We start from the raw sequence: 19,281 nt of genomic DNA, 5'->3' as shown, positions 1-19,281 counted from the left end.
CTAATCGATTGTGTAACAAACTGCGATAGTTGACCTTGACTGTCTGGCGTGTTTACAACAGTACTTTCATCATGTTTTTTATTTTGTCATTTTGTTAATGTTTTGAAAGTCAGAGTCAAAAATTGGAGTTTATATTTTCCAGTTAAATATTGCATTTTTATTGTAAATGTCAAAGAAAAGCAGCTTTGTTTGGAAACATTTTACAGTTGTTGTAGGTGATAAGGGGAAAGCAAGATGCAACCTTTGCAAAGCCGAAATTTCACGTGGTGGAAATTTGACACGTGGCTTCAACACCGCAAATTTTTCAGACATTTAATATCATTTCATGACCGTGAAATATATTGTGCATATATATACCGTGCATATATATTTTTTACCAACAGTGTTCATGTTTGTATCTTTATGCAACACTTTTCAAGTAATTTGGAGCAAATTTTACAACCAACTTAAAAAAGCACTAATCGATCAAAAAAATCGGCATGATCGGCAAATGTGGTGATCGGCTCACCCCTAGTTGTCAACTATTAAAGCATGTTATAAAACTAAGGTGAGCATATTAACTTCTTTGAACTAGTGAAATGGTATCCCGTGGTAGGCAGTAACCAAAACACAAATACTTACTGCATTTGTAACTTTATGCACAAGTTTGCGAAAAATACTTACCATTATCTTAACCCTTGTACATTTAATTTAGTTGAACATAATTTAGCGCTGTCGTGTAGTGATCATGCAGGGCCGCAACTAAAAAAGATGTAAAATAACATTCTGCTCGTGCAACACTATTATCACTGTTCACAGCAAAATTAATTTTTTTATTGGTAGCAATACACTTCACGTGTTAGTTGTGTTTTTTTGTAGCGACATGTTTCACAATGTCTCCTCTTCCACTATGTGAGATAGAAAAATCAGCACGGCACACGCTACAAAACGAAAAATTGCTTCCTTTACATGACTCGAGTAATGATGGAAACTCGTTACTGTAAGCTTTCGTAAAACTTGTTTTGTAACTTTTACAAACAAAATCTTGGGGCCCCGAAAAATCGTGAGGAAACACTATTTTGGCGTGAGGGCGTGAGATAGACCTTAAAATCGTGAGCCTCACACCAAAATCGTGAGAGTTGGCAGGTCTGCTTGTAAAATTAACTTTAAATTTATAAAAACTGTTAAGAATCTAGTGGTAAATACATTGACATTTCTGCAAGAGTACAGTATAAATCGTGTGATGAGTTGGCACTGCTAATGTGTCATGGCTTCTTGGGCAGGCATACGACGCGTGGTGCTGGCAGGCCCTGACCGGCCATGACCACTTCCTGCCCAACTACTACCCCCTGTATGTGCAGCACATACTGGTAGCGGCGTTCGAGCTGCACTTTGTGGTGGTGAGCTGGTGCCTGCATTCCAACTTCCTGCATCTCAACCAGCAGTTGGCAGCCCTGCAGGCTCGTGTGACTCGACCGCTGCCCCACCTGCCACTGGTGCCACCATCATTCAGGCAACGCGTGGCCGACTGCCACAACAGTGCCTACAAAGGTATGCCACACACCTCATCTCATCAAGTCACGGTAACGCCCTTTCTATTGGAACACCCTCTGAAAATAAATATGTTGAAAGCATTATTGATATAATTAAATTTCTTACGAAAGTCTTTTTAAATCAAACCTGAGAGCTATGAAGTGCAGGAAAATTAAACAGTTTTGTATATTAAAAAAAAATAGGTATAATTAGAGCCCATGAAAAATGGTAAATAGAACTGCCTGATTTCGGTAAATAAATAGGATTTCGGGGCTATATTTCGGTTTAAAAAAAAGTATTTCGGTGGTATATTTCGGCAAAAAAAATTTTTTTTTTGTTAAATTGAGTGCATTTGTTCTAATTATTTAATTTCATGATACACACACAAAGCTGTACATGATACTTGATACAGCAATCACTAGATTCCTGCGTAAGCCTTACAGAAGTGGAAATGTTATCTAGTAGATTATATACTCATTACTTAAATATTACATCACAAATAGTGTCTAGAATTTTACAGTCTATTTAAACATTTTGAGTATTAAATAGGCCTATGCTATGATCCTGCACAAAACTTTATAGAATTAATTTTTTCCTGTCAGGAAAATTGGCCACTTTGGCCAAATAGTTTGGTAAACATGTAAGAAAGGGTTCCCTAAAAAATTTGTTGATTACAATGATTATAGTACCTACATGTAAAATTTCAGAGTCAAAGGTTTTTTTTTTTTAATTTTACTATAATTTTGTTTTACTACACATTTTCCGGCCTCTTTCCCATCAAATTGTGTTTATTAGGACGTTTAGAACTGTAACACATTTCCTTGACTAACCTTTCATGTATTAATTTAACCATTCCCTCATAGCTTGGTGATCTAGCTTCTCTAGGGGAATATTTGAAGAAACAAATGCATGCACTGTATAGCTTGCAAATTTGACTTTAATTTCCTTTGCTCGTTTATGGAGAACAATATTATCCTCGAGTGTCAGTTGCCTTTTAACTCCACAACTTGATGGTGATGTTTGACTTTTTTCCTTCTCTAAATGAGATGCTCGCTGTTTGCAGTGTTTTCCACAAGTATCTTTCCTTTTCCAATCTACTATCGTATTGCATTATCCGCTTTTCTTTATTAAAAACAATGAATCCTTCATGCTCGTATTCTTTAGCTCGTTCAAACACTTATACAACCTTAGGCATTGTGAAGTACCAAGTAAACTTCAAACAAAACAAACCACAACTACCTATTTTCGTTCATATTTACCTATTTACATAGAACGTAGGATCTTTTCAAACCTCATTTGGTCATTTCACATGACCGGCGTATTGCGACGTTAAAATCCCATAACCTCTCTGTTATTATTTACAAACAAGACAACAACGGAACAGATATAAGTATCTCTGCAACATAAACGAATATGGCCAAACAGCTAACTTCATCCACATCCCGCTAGGATCGCTGATAAATGGTTGCCGCTTTCAGGCCGAGTGTTTGGTATTTATTTTGCTACAACTTATCTATGGCGCATCTCATAATAAAGATGGCTTACGATGTTTTTGTTTACTAAACGAATACGTTTTGTGGCAAAAGTATTATTGTGAAACTTAATATTCATATCGCGTTAAAATTCTGACATTTCGCGGATATTTCGTTAAACAAGAATATCGCGAATAGTAATGAATTTCGCGGCATCGCCAGTTATTTTGTGAAAAACTAAATGCTGTAAAATCAAAATAGGCGTTTGGAAACACATTTGTAAGTGCTTAGAATGAAGTTCCAAAATCATTAGTAAAATTTCGCGATTTCGTCATTAGCAAAATTCGAGTACAGCTAGGTATAATTTGAAAATATCTTGATTACTGCAATTTAAACTTACCATAAGTAAACACCCCAAAAGAGAAAGGCATTTCAAGTGGAAATAAATAACAATAAAAGTGGCATTCTAATTCCTGGAGCAATGTGGCAACATACCTGATTGCGTATCACAATTAGTAGTATTACTTATTTACATTTTAATTCCTACTTAAAGTCCTCTACAACTTTTACCTTATCGTATGGAAATTTACGTACACTTCAATTTAATGTTTTACTTAGGGATGGGATTTTCGAATCTTGGATTCGTCGAATATACCAAATCCAATGGATTCGAGGATTCGTAGGATCCGAGGTGGGTTTTTAAGAGTTTTAGGTAGTAATTGAAAATTGTAGTGCTGGGCAAAGTTCGAAAACTCTTAAAATATATTGAAAAACCGAACGTTCGTTTAAAAAAAAATTATGTTTTTCTAATTTTCTAACCCCCATTTGAGACCATTCACAAAACAGCACAATAAAATTCCATTACTTGTAATATTCCGACTTTTATCGCATAATCGTGTCCTCAACAGTTTCAAGCACAGACAAAATAAAAAAAAAAATATTAATCGTTGCATAACTCACATAGCAATTTTTCATATATGCGCGCTTTGTTTTTTGTTTACTTTAGAGAATTTTGTATGCATTTCTCGTACTACGTAATATAAACTATCGTACAAATGCCAAAGGTATTGTATATTATACCTTTAACTATAATGGGTGTACGAGAAGTGTTGTAAAATCATCAAAGATTGTGTACCCCATACGTTAAACTAAACCTCATGTACGAGAACTCTCATATTTCGGCAAAACTAACGTGATCAAGTTAACACAAGACAAATGCGGTAGGAAATGATTACGTAAATTACGTATTTTAAATTACTGGGATGTATTTATTTTCTTTGGCCTTTTTTGTTATAACAGTCAGGTACAGAAAATATTAATTTAATCTTGTGTATTAAAAGTACTGGTCCAGTAAATTTTACAGTACGGTACTAAGTTGACTAGCGTAGTCGCGGCAGCCATCATTATTTCTTGCGTTTTCTTTTTTCAGACGGTAATTTTAATAGCCACACTTCTTACGTTACATTTACAATATTATTGTTCTTGAGGTGATTTGCGATGAGCAGGCTTACGTCGTTTTAAGTTTTCCAAATGGAGAAAAGATAATGACGACCCAGATGATCCAGAACCACCCCAAAAAATGTCTGAAGTTTCTTCTGACGAGCAGCATTCTTCCAAAACAGAAACTACAGTCAGCGGGTTTTGTAATGTAGATAGGTAACTTAATTCACATTCGACTTTTTTTTAATGTCCTATTAAAAAGTTTTACATATTAAAAATGTTAGGCTATGTCTACCACAAAAATATGTTATGTGGCCTTATATGCTGAATGTTCGTCACCTTTATATATTTTTTTTAATGAAGGTTAGTGTACATTGAAAAAGGCAGATAGTCTTTTTGAAATTTAGATGGAACTTCTTCATGAATTAAAAGTGTGTGTGTGTGTGTGTATGTGTGTGTGTGTATATATATATATATAAATATATACAGTGAAACCCGGTTATAATGTTCCCGCGTATAATGCCATATTTTTTAAGTCCCGACTATTTCCCCATAAGAGCAATGTATTTATTTCCCTTTTATAATATTTCACGAATTATGCTGTTCTCGCTTATAATGTTTGTTTTCTGAATCCAGTATGTGGCGCAAACGGTTTTATAAATGTAACTATTCCAACCATTATTCAACCAATTAAGTTAAACGCGTAAATTAAGTAATATCAACACACAATAATTACGTTTTTGTTTACAGTCGTTATACCATAGATTGTTCAAATAGGTTAGTGTGCATAAACAAAATGGAAGTGTGCCAGAACACTGGCGCTTCCAGTGAGCACTGGCCTTATTAACTAACCCTGTGCACTGTAGCATTCGATATATCGAATAGTACCATACACTCAAATTTGCAGTGTCGTGTCTATTGGCATATTCACCTAGGGAAACAATACCAAATAGTAAATATTTCCGTTGCTTATTATTCTGTTTTATGAAGCATGTTCTTACGTAGTTTTACAATATTGTAGTTTGAAATACTTTCCGCGATGTCGCAAAAAAAAAAAAAAAACGTAAAGCATTTTCTATTGCCGATAAAGCTGAATTTATTTCAATTATCGACAGGAATCCACAAAAAACACGTGTTGAAGTGGCAAAGGAACTGAACATAGGCGTTTCCACTCTGAATGCCATTGTCGCAAATCGCGAAAAAATCTTAAAGAACTTTGGTACTGCATCTACTAAGACAAAGAAAATAAGGAACGGGAAGCACAATGAAGTTGATGAAAAACTGTTGGCTTGGTTTAAACAAGTTCGAGCATCGAGTGTACCCATCAGTGGCAGTATGCTGCGCGAGAAGGCTGAAGAAATAGCTTTGAGGTTAGGTTTTGATTACTTCAAAGCTACAAATGGGTGGATAGATCGTTTCAAGAATCGGACTGGGATAGTGTATCGTGCTATTTGTGGAGAGTCGGCAAGTGTTGATGAAGGAAGAATTGATGAGTGGAAGACAAAGGTATTGCCTAGCATGCTGGAACAGTATGACCAAAAGAACATCTTCAATTTGGACGAATGTGGTTTGTTTTATAATATGTTACCTGACAAAACATTTTCTTTCAAAGGTGAGAATTGCAGTGGTGGTAAGCGAAGCAAAGAGAGGGTGACTGTTCTTTTAGGGGCAAATATGGATGGAACAGAGAAGCTGCCTCCATTAGTTATTGGCAAACCATCCAAGCCGAGATGTTTTAAGAATGTTCGATCACTGCCATGCAGATACAGCAGCAGTAAAAATTCCTGGATGACATGCAAGATTTTCCAAGAGTATGTACAGTTCCTCGATGCTAAAATGGGTGTGAAAAACAGAAAAATCTTGCTTTTTATAGATCACTGTTCTGCACATCCTACAGATATGGTGTTAAGAAACATTAAAGTTGAGTTTTTGCCTGCAAACACCACATCTTGTCTTCAACCACTGGATCAAGGCATCATTAATGTGTTCAAGTGTGGCTTCAGGAAGCTGCTTTGTCGAAAAGTACTGCGGTACGTTCAAATGGAAAAGCCAATCCAGAAACTCAATTTACTGGAAACAATGCATATGTTGGCGGCTTCATGGGATTCAGTTCAGCAAGCTACGATTGCTAACTGTTTCAGAAAGGCTGGGTTTTCCAAATCTTCTGTCAACTCGGAGGTAAGCCTTTCTGAAGAGGAGCTTCACACTCCTACAGCCAATGAGTGGGCAATTCTGCAGAGTGCTCTTAATTTTAAATCTACATACGAAGAATTTGCCAAAGTGGATGATGATGTTCTTTCCTGTGAAACTCAAACTGTTGAAGACATTTGTGCCTCAAATGCTGAAGAAGACAGTGAAGATGAAGAACCTGAACCATATGCAGCTGTACCAACAACTGCTGAAGCATATCAAGCTGCAACTGTATTGAGGAACTTTGTGGGAGCTCAGAGTAACGTACCTGAGAGTGTGATGTGCTCCATGTGGAAAATAGAGGACTACTTGGGAAAAGTAGCACTAGCCAGTAGGAAACAGACAAAAATAGATGATTTTATAATTAAATAATAACTGTAATGAGTGAACATTCAAATGTCAAGGGATTTTGTGTTTTCTTTTCCATTTTTTTATATATGATGTTTGGCAAAAATATTATTTCAGTATTAAATTTCATACTAAGTGCTATAAACTAAAATTAAATTGTTTCACAAATATGATGTAGTTTTTTTTTGTGAATGTACAGAGTTTAACAAGTAGATTAAAAATATAGGAATTCATATTGGGATATATTCCTTTTAACGTGACATTAATTTACTTAGCTTAATGAGTCCATCAGTAAACATTTAAAATACTATCGAGAGCTAAATTAGTGTTTCCTGCTTATAATGTTTTCCTGCTTATAATATTTTTTTCTTTTCCCCCCTTGAAAAACATTATAACAGGGTTCTACTGTATAAAGAAATTAAATGCAAAATGATTTTCTCTGAACTGTTTTTTTTCCTTCATTATTTATTGCATAAACTTTACTTATAAAATCTTTTCCAATGTTTTAATAAATCTAAGCTATATACAGTAAAACACCGTTTTAACGAACTTCATTAGAGCGAACAATTCATTACTACAAACTATGCCTTTGGTCCCGTCAGACGTCCATATAACATAACGTAAAAAAATTTCACTAGTACGAATTTTTAAAATATTCTATAAATATTCATTTGAACGAACACTTTTCTTCCCGGCACGGTAAACGACAAACGGATAAAATCGTTGCCATTCACCCACAAACTGCCATCCTATTTATTTTGATACGCGCCATAGATGACTGCAATGGACTAGTGTTGAAATTAATGCACAAAACTGGTGTAGCGACTAAGCGCTGCATTGTGGTGTTCGCAGACACTATTTGTTCTATGCTCGCACGACGTGTTTAACCGATGCGAAGTTCTACATCATAAAGTACGCGAAACCCCTTATTTACGTTACCGTTACTTACGTTTTCCCGTTATTTACACTATATTCTTCAGGTCCCGTTTAGTCCAATACAATACTTTCACGCGAATTACGTCTCAAAAATCTAATCCATCCCGCTATTTACGTCACGTAACAACCATAGTAGGCCTAAAAATATTGTGAAAAACGTAACGTTTATAGTCGGCAATGAACATTTTAAATCGCAAAATATACATATTTTATAACATGAAAAGTTGCTTTTATTTCTAAACATATAATAATTTAAGCCTAGGCGTGTAAAAGTCCGAGTAATTATAGCAGGAGACAATCTAAAATGTACTAGGGAAAAATGTAAACTCACGAATGTATAAACGTACCGGGAATATTACGACTTTACTAGGCTGCTTGTAAGTTGTGATACTATATTTATGTCACAACTTAGCCGAAATACTGGTACGAGACAAACTTCACAAGATAAAATGAGCGGAGTCTTGGTAACTGTTTTATACGTATTTTAAAATTTTGGAAATATTGTACAGTTGACGCATATTTTTTTTAACTAACCATTTATTTCTGGGGATCGTAAATTAATTATTAATATCAAGACATCAAGATGAACGTAAACTTAAACATGTCACGGCAGCGAGAAAACTGGTGCGTATACCAATAAACTGGTACACGGGAGGTGGAGCTTATATTTTTTTCCGCTAAGCTCGCATCTATTGGTTGGCTGCTGATGGAACGTCACGAGTCTGGGCGGAGCGTTGAGTGAGTTATACTGCGCATGCGCAGCTCAGAGAACAGAGAGAGCCAGCAGGCGGCTACGCCGCGCCGTAACAACAGCTGATTGAGTACAATGACCTTTCTCCGCGCACAGCGCGCTATTGACGGTAAATTTACAATTTGCGGCCCTTTTTATAACCTTTTTTACTGTGGTGCAATGCGTATGTGTAATGTAGCCCGTATTTGTTATGAACGCTGCAGGATGCGACTATTTTAATTAACTTTAACGTATTTCTTATTTTTCCCTTTATTTACACTTTCCCGCTTTTTACACTTCTTTACTTTGTCCCCATGAAAAGTGCAAATAAGGGGTTTTGCTATTGCTACACACACATCTCTGGTCGTTTCCTTGTTTATTGTTTGAGAAACGTGGCTATACTACGAGTATAACTTATTGTTACATGTGTCGGGTCCATTTGTTTTTATAGTTTAAAAAACAGTACTACTGAACATGTCTTCTAGGAAACGAAAGGCGATTGATGTGAAAATGAAACTTGAAATGTTAAAAGCAGTAGATGATGGAAATAAAAAGACTGATGTGGCTAAAAAGTTCGGTATCTCCAAATCAACATTATCGACAATTCTCACCCAGCGATCCAGTTTGGAAGACAATAAACATTTAATGTCACAAAATCGAAAACGTTTGCGTACCGCCCGCTACGATGCTCTTGAAAAGACGTTCGACTGGTTGATGCATTCACGGGCATCAAACATTCCCATTGGTGGGGACATTCTCCAACAAAAGGCACAGGAAGAGGCCTTAAAATTACAAATTACCGACTTTAAAGCTTCTGGTGGCTGGCTTCACCGATTCAAGGCACGTTGGAATTTAAGTACGCTTAAAGTGTGTGGAGAAACTGCAGCAGTAAATGTTGAAGTTCAAGACAAGTGGAAGGAAGAACTTGAATTGCTGTTATCAGGATATGATGAAAAAGACATTTTCAATGCCGACGAAGCAGGCATTTTTTACAATCTGCTTCCTGACAGAACACTGGAGGTGAAAGGAGAAACATGCCACGGAGGCAAAAAGAGCAAGGAACGCTTTACTGTGCTGCTGTGTGATAACAGTAATGGTTCCGAAAAGCTGACACCACTTATTATTGGTAAATATGGAAAACCTAGATGCTTCAAAAACAGTAAACATCTTCCTTGCAAGTATAAAAACAACAAAAATTCATGGATGACAGCATCCCTTTTTCAAGAATGGATACAAAGTTTTGATGCCAAGATGGGGGTACAGAACAGAAAAGTTCTGTTGTTTATTGACCACTGTCCTGCCCACAACGTTAACCTTTCACTTAGAAATGTTAAAGTGCTCTTTTTCCCACCCAACTGTACCAGTGCTTTACAGCCCCTAGATCAAGGGATTATTGCACAAGTTAAAAGGGACTACAAGAAGCAACTTGTGCAATACCTTCTATGGAAGGTGGAGAGTGGGAAAGACTCCAGCGAATTGAAGTGGAACATTCTTCAGGCCATGCACAGGCTGTGTTTGGCCTGGGATAGAGTAAAGCCTTCCACAATTGCGAATTGTTATAGGAAGGCAGGATTTCCTATCAAGACTGAACATCCTCACGATGAAGAATCAGATGACTGTAATGAACCTCGTTGGGCTGAAGTTCAGAAAAGGTTTGATGTTCCTCAGTCTTCTTTTGGTGATTTTGTTGGCATAGATAATCACTAGAGACATGCATATTTCGCGATTGCGATAAAACGAATTTTTACGCGAATTTGAGTACATTTTTAAGAATAACGCGAATTTCTCACATTTTGGATAATAACGCGAAATCCTTGAATTTTCGGCGAACAGTCAGAACATTTTCCTCATTCGAACACGGCAATTCAATTTGTAAATACAGTAACAAACGTGAAACAACAAAAAACCAAAGATAACTACCCACACAGTGTATTTTATAACATGAAAAGTTGCTTTTATTTCTAAACATGTAACAATTTAAGCCTAGGCGTGTAAAAGTCCGAGTAATTACAGCAGGAGACAATCTAAAATGTACTAGGGAAAAACGTAAACTCACGAATATAGAAACGTAACGGAAATGTCGGAAATATTACGTGGCTGATCGTAACATTGTAAGTGCTGATACTGTATTTATGTCACAACTTAGCCGAAATACTGGTACGAGACATGAACTTCACAAGATAAAATGAGTGGAATCTTGGTAACTGTTTTATACGTATTATATAATTTCGGAAGTATTATACTGTTGACGCATATTTTTTAAACTAACCATTTATTTGTGGGGATCGTAAATTATTAATTATTGGTATCAAGACATCAAGATGAACGTAAACTTGAACATGTCACGGCAGCGAGTAAGCGGGTGCGTATACCAATAAACTGGTATTAGAACTGGACAAAACTGGTACACGGGAGGTGGAGCTTATATTTTTTTCCGCTAGGCTCGCTTCTATTGGCTGGCTGCTGATGGAAGGTCACGAGTCTGGGCGGAGCATTGAATGAGTTATACTGCGCATGCGCAGCTCAGAGAACAGACGCCGCACTGGGCCGCACTGTAACAACAGATGATCGAGTACAATGACCTTTCTCCGCGCAAGGCGCGCAATTGACGGTAAATTTTCATCAATTTGCGCCCCTTTTTTATTTATTTTTACTGTGTAATGTAGCCCGTTCTGAACGCGGCAGGATGCGACTGTATTTTAATTAACTTTAACGTATTTCTTACTTTTCCCTTTATTTACACTTTCCCGCTTTTTACACTTTTTTACTTTGTCCCCATGAAAAGTGCAAATAAGGGGTTTTGCTGTATTTTGATATTCGGCTCGCCTGGACAGTCGATTATCACGGTGTTTACAGCAGGTTGTTTCTCGAAGCGTTGTTCTCTTATATAGTCTTTAGCGTTGTTTGTCCATTGCGTCCATTTTTATTAACCAAATACCAAATTTAAAATGCAAACACGGTGACGATTCGTAACATTCTGTTGTGCGCAAGTTAAAGTTTAACGGGTCGAATTTTGTTACAGATAGTTTTCAACGTCTGTGAAATAAATTAAAGGTGTACAATTTAAAGGTCGGCTAAAACATTAGGCCTATTAAAATGCCTAAAGTGCCGGTAACTGCAAAACAGCGAGCCTCTGAATTTTCTCAACACGGACTTTATGCTAGTGATTCAACCACACTTTTTTGTCGTCACTGTAATGTCACCGTCTCTTGGGATAGGAAAGACTCATGTGAAAAACATGTAGGCAGTGAAAAACACAAGAAGCGTCTCTCTTCATTGCAAGGCTCATCTAGTGCGTCTGAACGCCAGTCGTCAATATCTTCAGCGTTTCAGACAGCAAAAAATAATGTCCAAAAAGACAAAAAGTTGGAATTTATAAAGGAAACAGCAGAGACCTTTATAAAGGCAAATATACCCCTTGAAAAGCTTGATGATCCTAATATCAGGGCATGGCTGAACAAATACATCGAAGGTGCTGGAGACATGCCACTTGCGAGAACAGTCCGTGAGAAATATGTAGGGGACATAGCCAAATGCAGAATTGAAGATGCCAAAACTGCATTAAAGGACAAAAAAATTGACATACTGTGCGACGAAACAACAGATAAAATGGGTAGGTGTGTATTTGTTGTTTTATTTAGAATTCTGAATCTTCAACAGGATAAACCAGAAATATTTGTTGCAGGAGTTCACTTTCTTGAAGCTGCTAATGCCACAAACTGTGTGAGGGCAATTTTAGATTCACTCAAAATGTACAATGTACAGTATGGTGATGTGCTCTCAGTAGTAACCGATGCTGCTCGTTATATGACCAAGGCTGTTAGTACTCTCGAAGTAATCCTTGGAGACCAGTTAACGCATGTCCAGTGCTGGGCACATAAGTTAAATCTAGTTGGCAATGTCTGGGTGAAAGAGTTGCCTGAGTTGAACAATGCTATGAGCAAAATAAAAAATGTGTTCAACAACACCAGGAAAAGAAGGCACCTGTATGCTAGCTTTCTTGAAGAAAAGCATGGAGAGAAACGTCCATTGTTCCCACTTCCTGTTGTTACTAGATGGAATTCCTGGTTCAACAGCGTTTTTTATGTAGCAGACTACATACATGACATTGTTGATTTCTGCAAAACAGATGAACTAAAGGCAACACAAAATTCAGGGGTTGAGTTTCTGTGTTCACTCACAGAAAATGACATTTCTCTCATTCTTTGTCAAGCTGTCTTTGTGAAAGAGCATGCCAAGAGCCTTGTAGAGCTAATACAGAAACTTGAAGGTTCTTTGTATCCAACTGCCCATTCACTATATGGGGACTTGCAAGGTATAAAAAAAAAATTTGAAAACATCACTCGTGGCATTTATTTTGAGGCAACCAGTAGAGCTTTGTCTAACATGCCCCCCGCTAAAGCTGCTGAAGCTAAAGTGTCCATCACAAGAACAGCAACACAAGCCCTTTCCAAACTGAACTCTCTCATGACAACTGACCCAAGTAGAAAGAGATTTGAAGCAATTCAAATTTTTAGTCAGGAAAGTTTGTTGCTTGCTAAATTAAACCCAGAAATGGTGCAGAAACTGAAAACTGTCCATAGTCTCTACTCCATAAGCACTGAAGAATTAACAGCTGGTTTTGGTCAGCTTCAGGACATTGTTACAAAACAAATGGAAACAGACAATTCAGTGGACGTAGTGAAGTCATTGAATGTAGTAAAGCTGTCACAGCCATTGTTTGCTTCCAGCTGCCTTGAAGCCATCTGGATGCCTTCTGCAAACGTTGACTGTGAACGATTTTTGTCCTCATATAACACAGTCTTAACAGACCGCAGGACAAATTTAAGTGAGGCTAATTTGTGTATCATGGCTACTTTTGCTTTCGAGAGCTAAAGTTTGAGGATTTTGTTCCATGTGTTTATGTCACTATTTTAGAGACTTCATATTTATTCTTGCTGGTTTAGGTACTAAAATATTTTCAATTACTGTATGTAAAAAGTGATGTGTAAATTCGATTGTAAATTACTGCTGCTAGTGCAACTGTACAATGCAAGAATGTGTCCAAAATTTCAAGGTATGCTTAGCTTAATTTTTTTAATTTATAGTGCTAAAACTATTTAAAAAATAACACCGCTTTTGATGTATGATAACACCACTTTTAAGGGTAAATAACAACGAATTTTGCTATAAAATAAACCCCAAAACTGCATGTCTCTAATAATCACATAGCCACTTGCCCTGCAGTGTCAGAGGAGGTTGGCCAACCGGAAGAGGAGAGCTGCCCACCAAATGAAGATGCTGATGACTGTGACAGTGAAACCGAAGTTAAACGTCCTCGGCAGGAAGAAGTCTGTAATGCACTAAATGTGTTGGAAAGACTCTTTATGACAACTGAAAAGCTTGTACATCACCTGCCCGTCTTAAGAAACATTGAAACAGATGTGGCCAATGAACTTAACAACATTAAAAAACAGTCACGCATACAGGATTTTTTCTCAATAATTTAAAAATGTAAATTTTTTTTCCTAACTTTTAAATTTTATATTTTTGATTTATTACAGCATTTTTGCAAACGATTCCAAAGGTAGGCTTACTGTTTTGGCAAACAACTTACGTATTTCTGTATAGTACATATACATACTAGTATGTATATGTATGTAGAGTATGTATCTTGATCCCAAAGTATAGCTGTTAAAGTAATTGATGCTTGTACCACTCATATTGGCATTAGATTTTCTACATTGTTAATTTAACAAGATCGAGTTATGTTAAAAAACCCAAATCAGGCAATCATTGTGATTTCGGTATAAAGAACTTCATTATAACAAACTGCCATAATTTTGGTCCCTTCATGTTCTTTATAAAGAAGCTCTACTGTAATGTTTTAATTTTACATATGGCTGGAGAACCTTTCTTTCTCACCATTCAGTTAAAGACTAAAATGCTGGTGGTCGGTTCATTTTAATTCAAAACAATTATTTCTGTACGAGGTTCGGTTCGGTTCGAAATTTTTTTGCTATGGTTTGATTCGGTTCGAAACCAGAGAACTGAGGTTCGTCTAGCTCTAGAAAATTGTATACCTAAACTTTATTATAAAGTTAACAAGATAACGGAAATAGCACAAACATAAGATAAACTACGCTGCATTTTGTCAATTAGCATAACTACTCGATCATTTCCAACCTTCAATAATATAACATTGCAGAAAAAAACGTAACTTTTTTTTGAATGGTGTCTGTTATACAAACATATTTTATTGAAAACATAGGAAGGATTAATTTAACAGAGAATTAGACAGATGCAAACTTACGTGTGTGGTTTTTGAGGTTATTTGTCTCTATTTTATATCAGGTGTATTCACTATGCTCTTATTTTATAATTTTATAAATACACATTTTTTTTTTTTAAATACATAGGCCTATGTAATTTTTTAAAATAAATGTGTGATTTTTTTTTTTAATAACATGTGGTGAAGTTTAGTGTGGGACTGGGATTCGAGATTCGATGACGAACACTGAGGATTCTTACAAGGATTCGGATTCGACCAAAATGTGGATACGTCCCATCCCTAGTTTTTCTCATCAACCATATCTCCCCTGCAAATATCTCAGGTCCTAAGAAGCCCCTCCCACGCAGGCAGAAGTGACCCGCGGAGGCTGAGCGACCTGCACGCGGAGCTGTGCGAGGCGGTGCAGCTGTCCAACTCGGCCTGGGGCACGCCCCTGCTGGCGGACGTGCTCAGGATCCTGCTGCACCTCACCATCACGCCCTACTTCTTCCTGGTCGACCTGCTCTACGGCTCGCAAGACCCCAGGTTCCTGGTGCTGCAGGCGCTGTGGACGCTGACGCACGCCTGCAAGCTGGTGCTCATCGTGCAGCCGTGCTCCGCCACTCACGCCGAGGCGAGTCACCCCCGTCGCGTCCTCAAAACACTCAGCATCGCTGTCTTTCTTCAATTTTTTCGAAATATAGTGCTTTACTAAAAAGGTTACCAAAATATAATTATTACAGAATAATTGACACACACTATTTTCCGATTGATAATATATAGCCAATATCGAAATCATCAGCTAATCAAACATATGGCTTAATTAAATTCAGGGAAACTATTTGTAACGTGGATTTGATGACGCAGCCAATCACTATTAATTTCAGACATTTTATCTAACATATCCTTTTTTCAAAGTAGATTAAAAAACAATAATTAAGAATCAGTGTCAGACATGGCTAACGACTATTAAACCTATGGTAAAAACAATGGTTCCATCTGCTCAGAAACAAAAGTTGAATATCAGATTATGCTTTAATCAGAAAAATGCATGTTGTGCTTCTAACTTTCAAATGACAAAGATATGCTATAGACTGAACTTAAAATCATTTCCACAGTCAAAGCCTTGAGCAACATGAGAAGCCATACCTCAATCCTTTCAGTGCACTAACTGAAATGCAGTCAACTTACAAATTTTTTTTTTCAGGCAAGGCGAACTGGATATTTGGTGTCCAAACTACTGAATCAAAAAATGGAGCCAAACACCAAGAAACAGGTAGCTCACATGGTTCATCATACATTTAGTCACAACTACAAAACCACAGCACAATATTAGGGCTATAAAAATAGGTCACAACCAAAAAAAATCATTCCAAAATCTTTTAAATTTCAATCTACTTAGTGACCAAGTCAAAGCAAGATGGTGCAATAATATTACACTGGAGGGCCCAGGTTTGAATCCCAACCCCTTCCATTTATTCCAGACAAATGCCAGGATGGAAAATCTTTAGAAATATCCCTGCCTATGTTGAGTGTTTCCATCTCTATGACAGCCTTGTTGAATAGATGTAGCACACAGCAGTAAGTTGATAAGTAATCAAAACTAAACATATATACAAAATTTATTATTTTATTAATAACCAGTCACAGCATGATACAGACACTGACAAGCTACAGTTGAGATGTCACTTGCAGCACAGCCCTCTTCTGTCCATCGTCCTATAGAAACCAAACCCCCCTTCCGGTAAGTATTTAAACTATAAACTAAGTGTTGACCATGAGCACACAATCACCATCATAAATACACAATAACAAACAATGCGATCATTACAAAAGGTGATATGCAACAACTTCACTTGGTGAAGTCATAGTAATAATTACAACTTTTAAATCACTTAAGAAAACTGGTATTACAATGATTACAATACAAATTCTCCTTGCAATTGTGAAGCTCAAAAGCTAATATTTTACGTAGTTCAAACCTTCATCACTAGTATTTTTTTTTTTTACCTTTTTAATGACACAATAATGATATATTATTTTGTAATAATCATGTTGAATCAGCTCAATAAAGTTAAGGTTTGTTTGTAGGAAGTATTTAGACTGATTTCAGTCGTTTAAGCAAAATTAAATATATGTACATATACAAAGTGTTGTGTGTTGTTAAATATTTCTAGTTAGTATTTTAGTAATTACATAGAAGTGTAACTTCTAACATGTGTATAAACTTTACAGTATTAACTATTTAGCGAATTTCAACAAGAATGGCCAGTATTACTATTTTAATAAAATTCCTTGTAAAAATCAGGTCCAAAGCCGAGGTTTTATCAGAACTGTTTCTAAGAGTTAAACATTTCCGGTTGTTTCATGCTGCCATTTGCGGGTGATAGTGGCAAGTAACGTTCATGATTCAGGCAGCAAACTTTAGCGACTAGATGAAGAAAAGTATGTACAGTCAAACCTCATTAATACGAATCCGCTTTGTACGAAATTCCCGTTTATGCGAAGTACTTTCACAGTCCCAGAAAATAAGGTATGCTTTCCTATGTTATTTAGTACTTTTAATACGAAATACGGTTAATATGAATTACGAAGTTGTTTTGATCCCTCAAGTAGCTGTTAAGGTGTATAAGTAAACGGTTAATACAAATTTCACTCTAGACAGTTTTGAGGATTCAGGTGCAAGAGTTATTTGCTTAAGTGGAAGCCATTTCACACAAAAAAAAATTCCTTGATCATCCCACAAACATAACCTTAAAACCCGTTTACAGGGTTTCTCAATATATTAAATGTAGTTAACCTAACCAACGGTTCAAATAATTTTACAGTACATATTTTAAATGTACATAAACTAACCAGAAGTCAAAAGTTAATCTTCATAGGTGTAGCCGCTCGTGTTGAATAAGTTGTTTCCTTGGCACTTACAGACTAGAGCCTGTTACTAAATATGAGGTTGCGACAAGGTAAAGAAGGTCTTGGAGATATGATTTATGCCTTGACATGAAAAAAATTATAATTACAGCAAAATGGAGAAATACAAGATGGCTGGGATTAATCACCCTTAACTTGAATACACCTTTCAGGAAAAACATAAAATTCATAGATATACATACATGTATTGGATTTGTAAGACATGGTACACACACTGCATAAAAAAATAGTTTGAATCACCATGTTTTTCAATACCTTACTGCAGCGATCAATATATCGCTTACAGAAGAAAGCATCTATTTTGGTGTGGTAGACCAATAAACAAACATCACGAAAAAAAAAAAGTAAAGGAATGACGGTGTCTCAGAAATTCTCTGGTTAGCGATATAAAAAGTTGAATGCAGAACAACAGGTCTGCAAGCCTGTGTCGATAAGACAAGACTACAGGAAATTTTTTGTTTTGTGCTCCCCCCAAACTAACACTATTTTGCATAAAAAATTACTCACCTACAGTGGCTGCAGGCCACTCCACCATCACACCAGCACCTAGGACATAGTGGTGTTTCACTAGCTGCACCTAGGACATAGTCAGTGGTGTTTCACTAGCTGAATGTCTTAAAACTACAGAAACATCTGCAATTTTTAAAAACTGACTTAGAAAGAATGAGAATTGGAAGCCCACTAGAAAATATTTTCACATCATGTGAGAAATACATAGCAAATGAAATAAAGGTAAATATGTAGTGTAATTAGGGATGGGTCGGTACCGGTTCTCGGTTCCAATGGTTCTCAGCATTTTAACCGGCACCGAGAACCGCAGCTAAAATGTCAGTGCCGGTACCGGCAGTATAGCAAAATCCTTTACGAAAATAGTCCTTCACTACAACTTAACTGCAGCATGAAATGGCTCAACTCACGTCTAATCCACATATGAATTATTTTTTTGGACTTCTGTGGAATAATATTCATCTCTAACTATAAAATAAATTACTCGTGAAAATATTTAATGTTCTCGTCACATCTGTAAACGAAGTACCATTTTACAATCAAAACATAACAGTTGAAGGTGCCATAGATGTAGTTCATAGATGTGTGCAACTCTATAACGTGCCTCAGCAAAGATGTGAGAACTGAAAGACGCCATGTTTGTTTCAATTTGTTTTTAAAAATAGGCAGTTAATTGAGTCGTTGACACGTAAGGAAGGGTGACTGGTGTATTGCAAATTCCACAGAATATTTATTTAATATAATTAATGATTGATTTAAAATTTTCCGTAATAATTTTCGCCATGAGTTGAAATTCGATTCCGATTTCGATTCTTTGGGTAACTTTATCTACATAGTCATTAGTATGGTAGGACTAACTAAAAAAAATTGCATTTATTTTGAACCATATGTATTTAACTTAAATTAATAAGAAATACAATTCTGGAAGATGACTGTGGCCCTTAAACTTGCCACAATTTTCATCC

The 19,281-nt window shown here is 36.4% G+C and overlaps 1 protein-coding gene across 1 annotated transcript in view; it reads left to right on the top strand.

Annotated features, from left to right (window-relative positions):
• Positions 1-17,028, top strand: part of LOC134543052 (uncharacterized) — a 34,556-nt gene extending 17,528 nt beyond the window's left edge. The window contains exons 3-5 of the mRNA XM_063387769.1: positions 1,263-1,530; positions 15,247-15,512; positions 16,086-17,028. Of these exons, the coding sequence (XP_063243839.1) occupies positions 1,263-1,530; positions 15,247-15,512; positions 16,086-16,214 (663 nt within the window). The 3' untranslated portion in view covers positions 16,215-17,028. The remainder of the gene's footprint in view (positions 1-1,262; positions 1,531-15,246; positions 15,513-16,085) is intronic.
• The last annotated feature ends 2,253 nt before the right edge of the window (positions 17,029-19,281 follow it).

Source organism: Bacillus rossius (genome assembly GCF_032445375.1).
Source record: "Bacillus rossius redtenbacheri isolate Brsri chromosome 9 unlocalized genomic scaffold, Brsri_v3 Brsri_v3_scf9_2, whole genome shotgun sequence".
NCBI classification, from domain to species: Eukaryota; Metazoa; Arthropoda; class Insecta; order Phasmatodea; family Bacillidae; genus Bacillus; species Bacillus rossius.
This window is presented reverse-complemented; position numbering and strand designations above follow the sequence as displayed.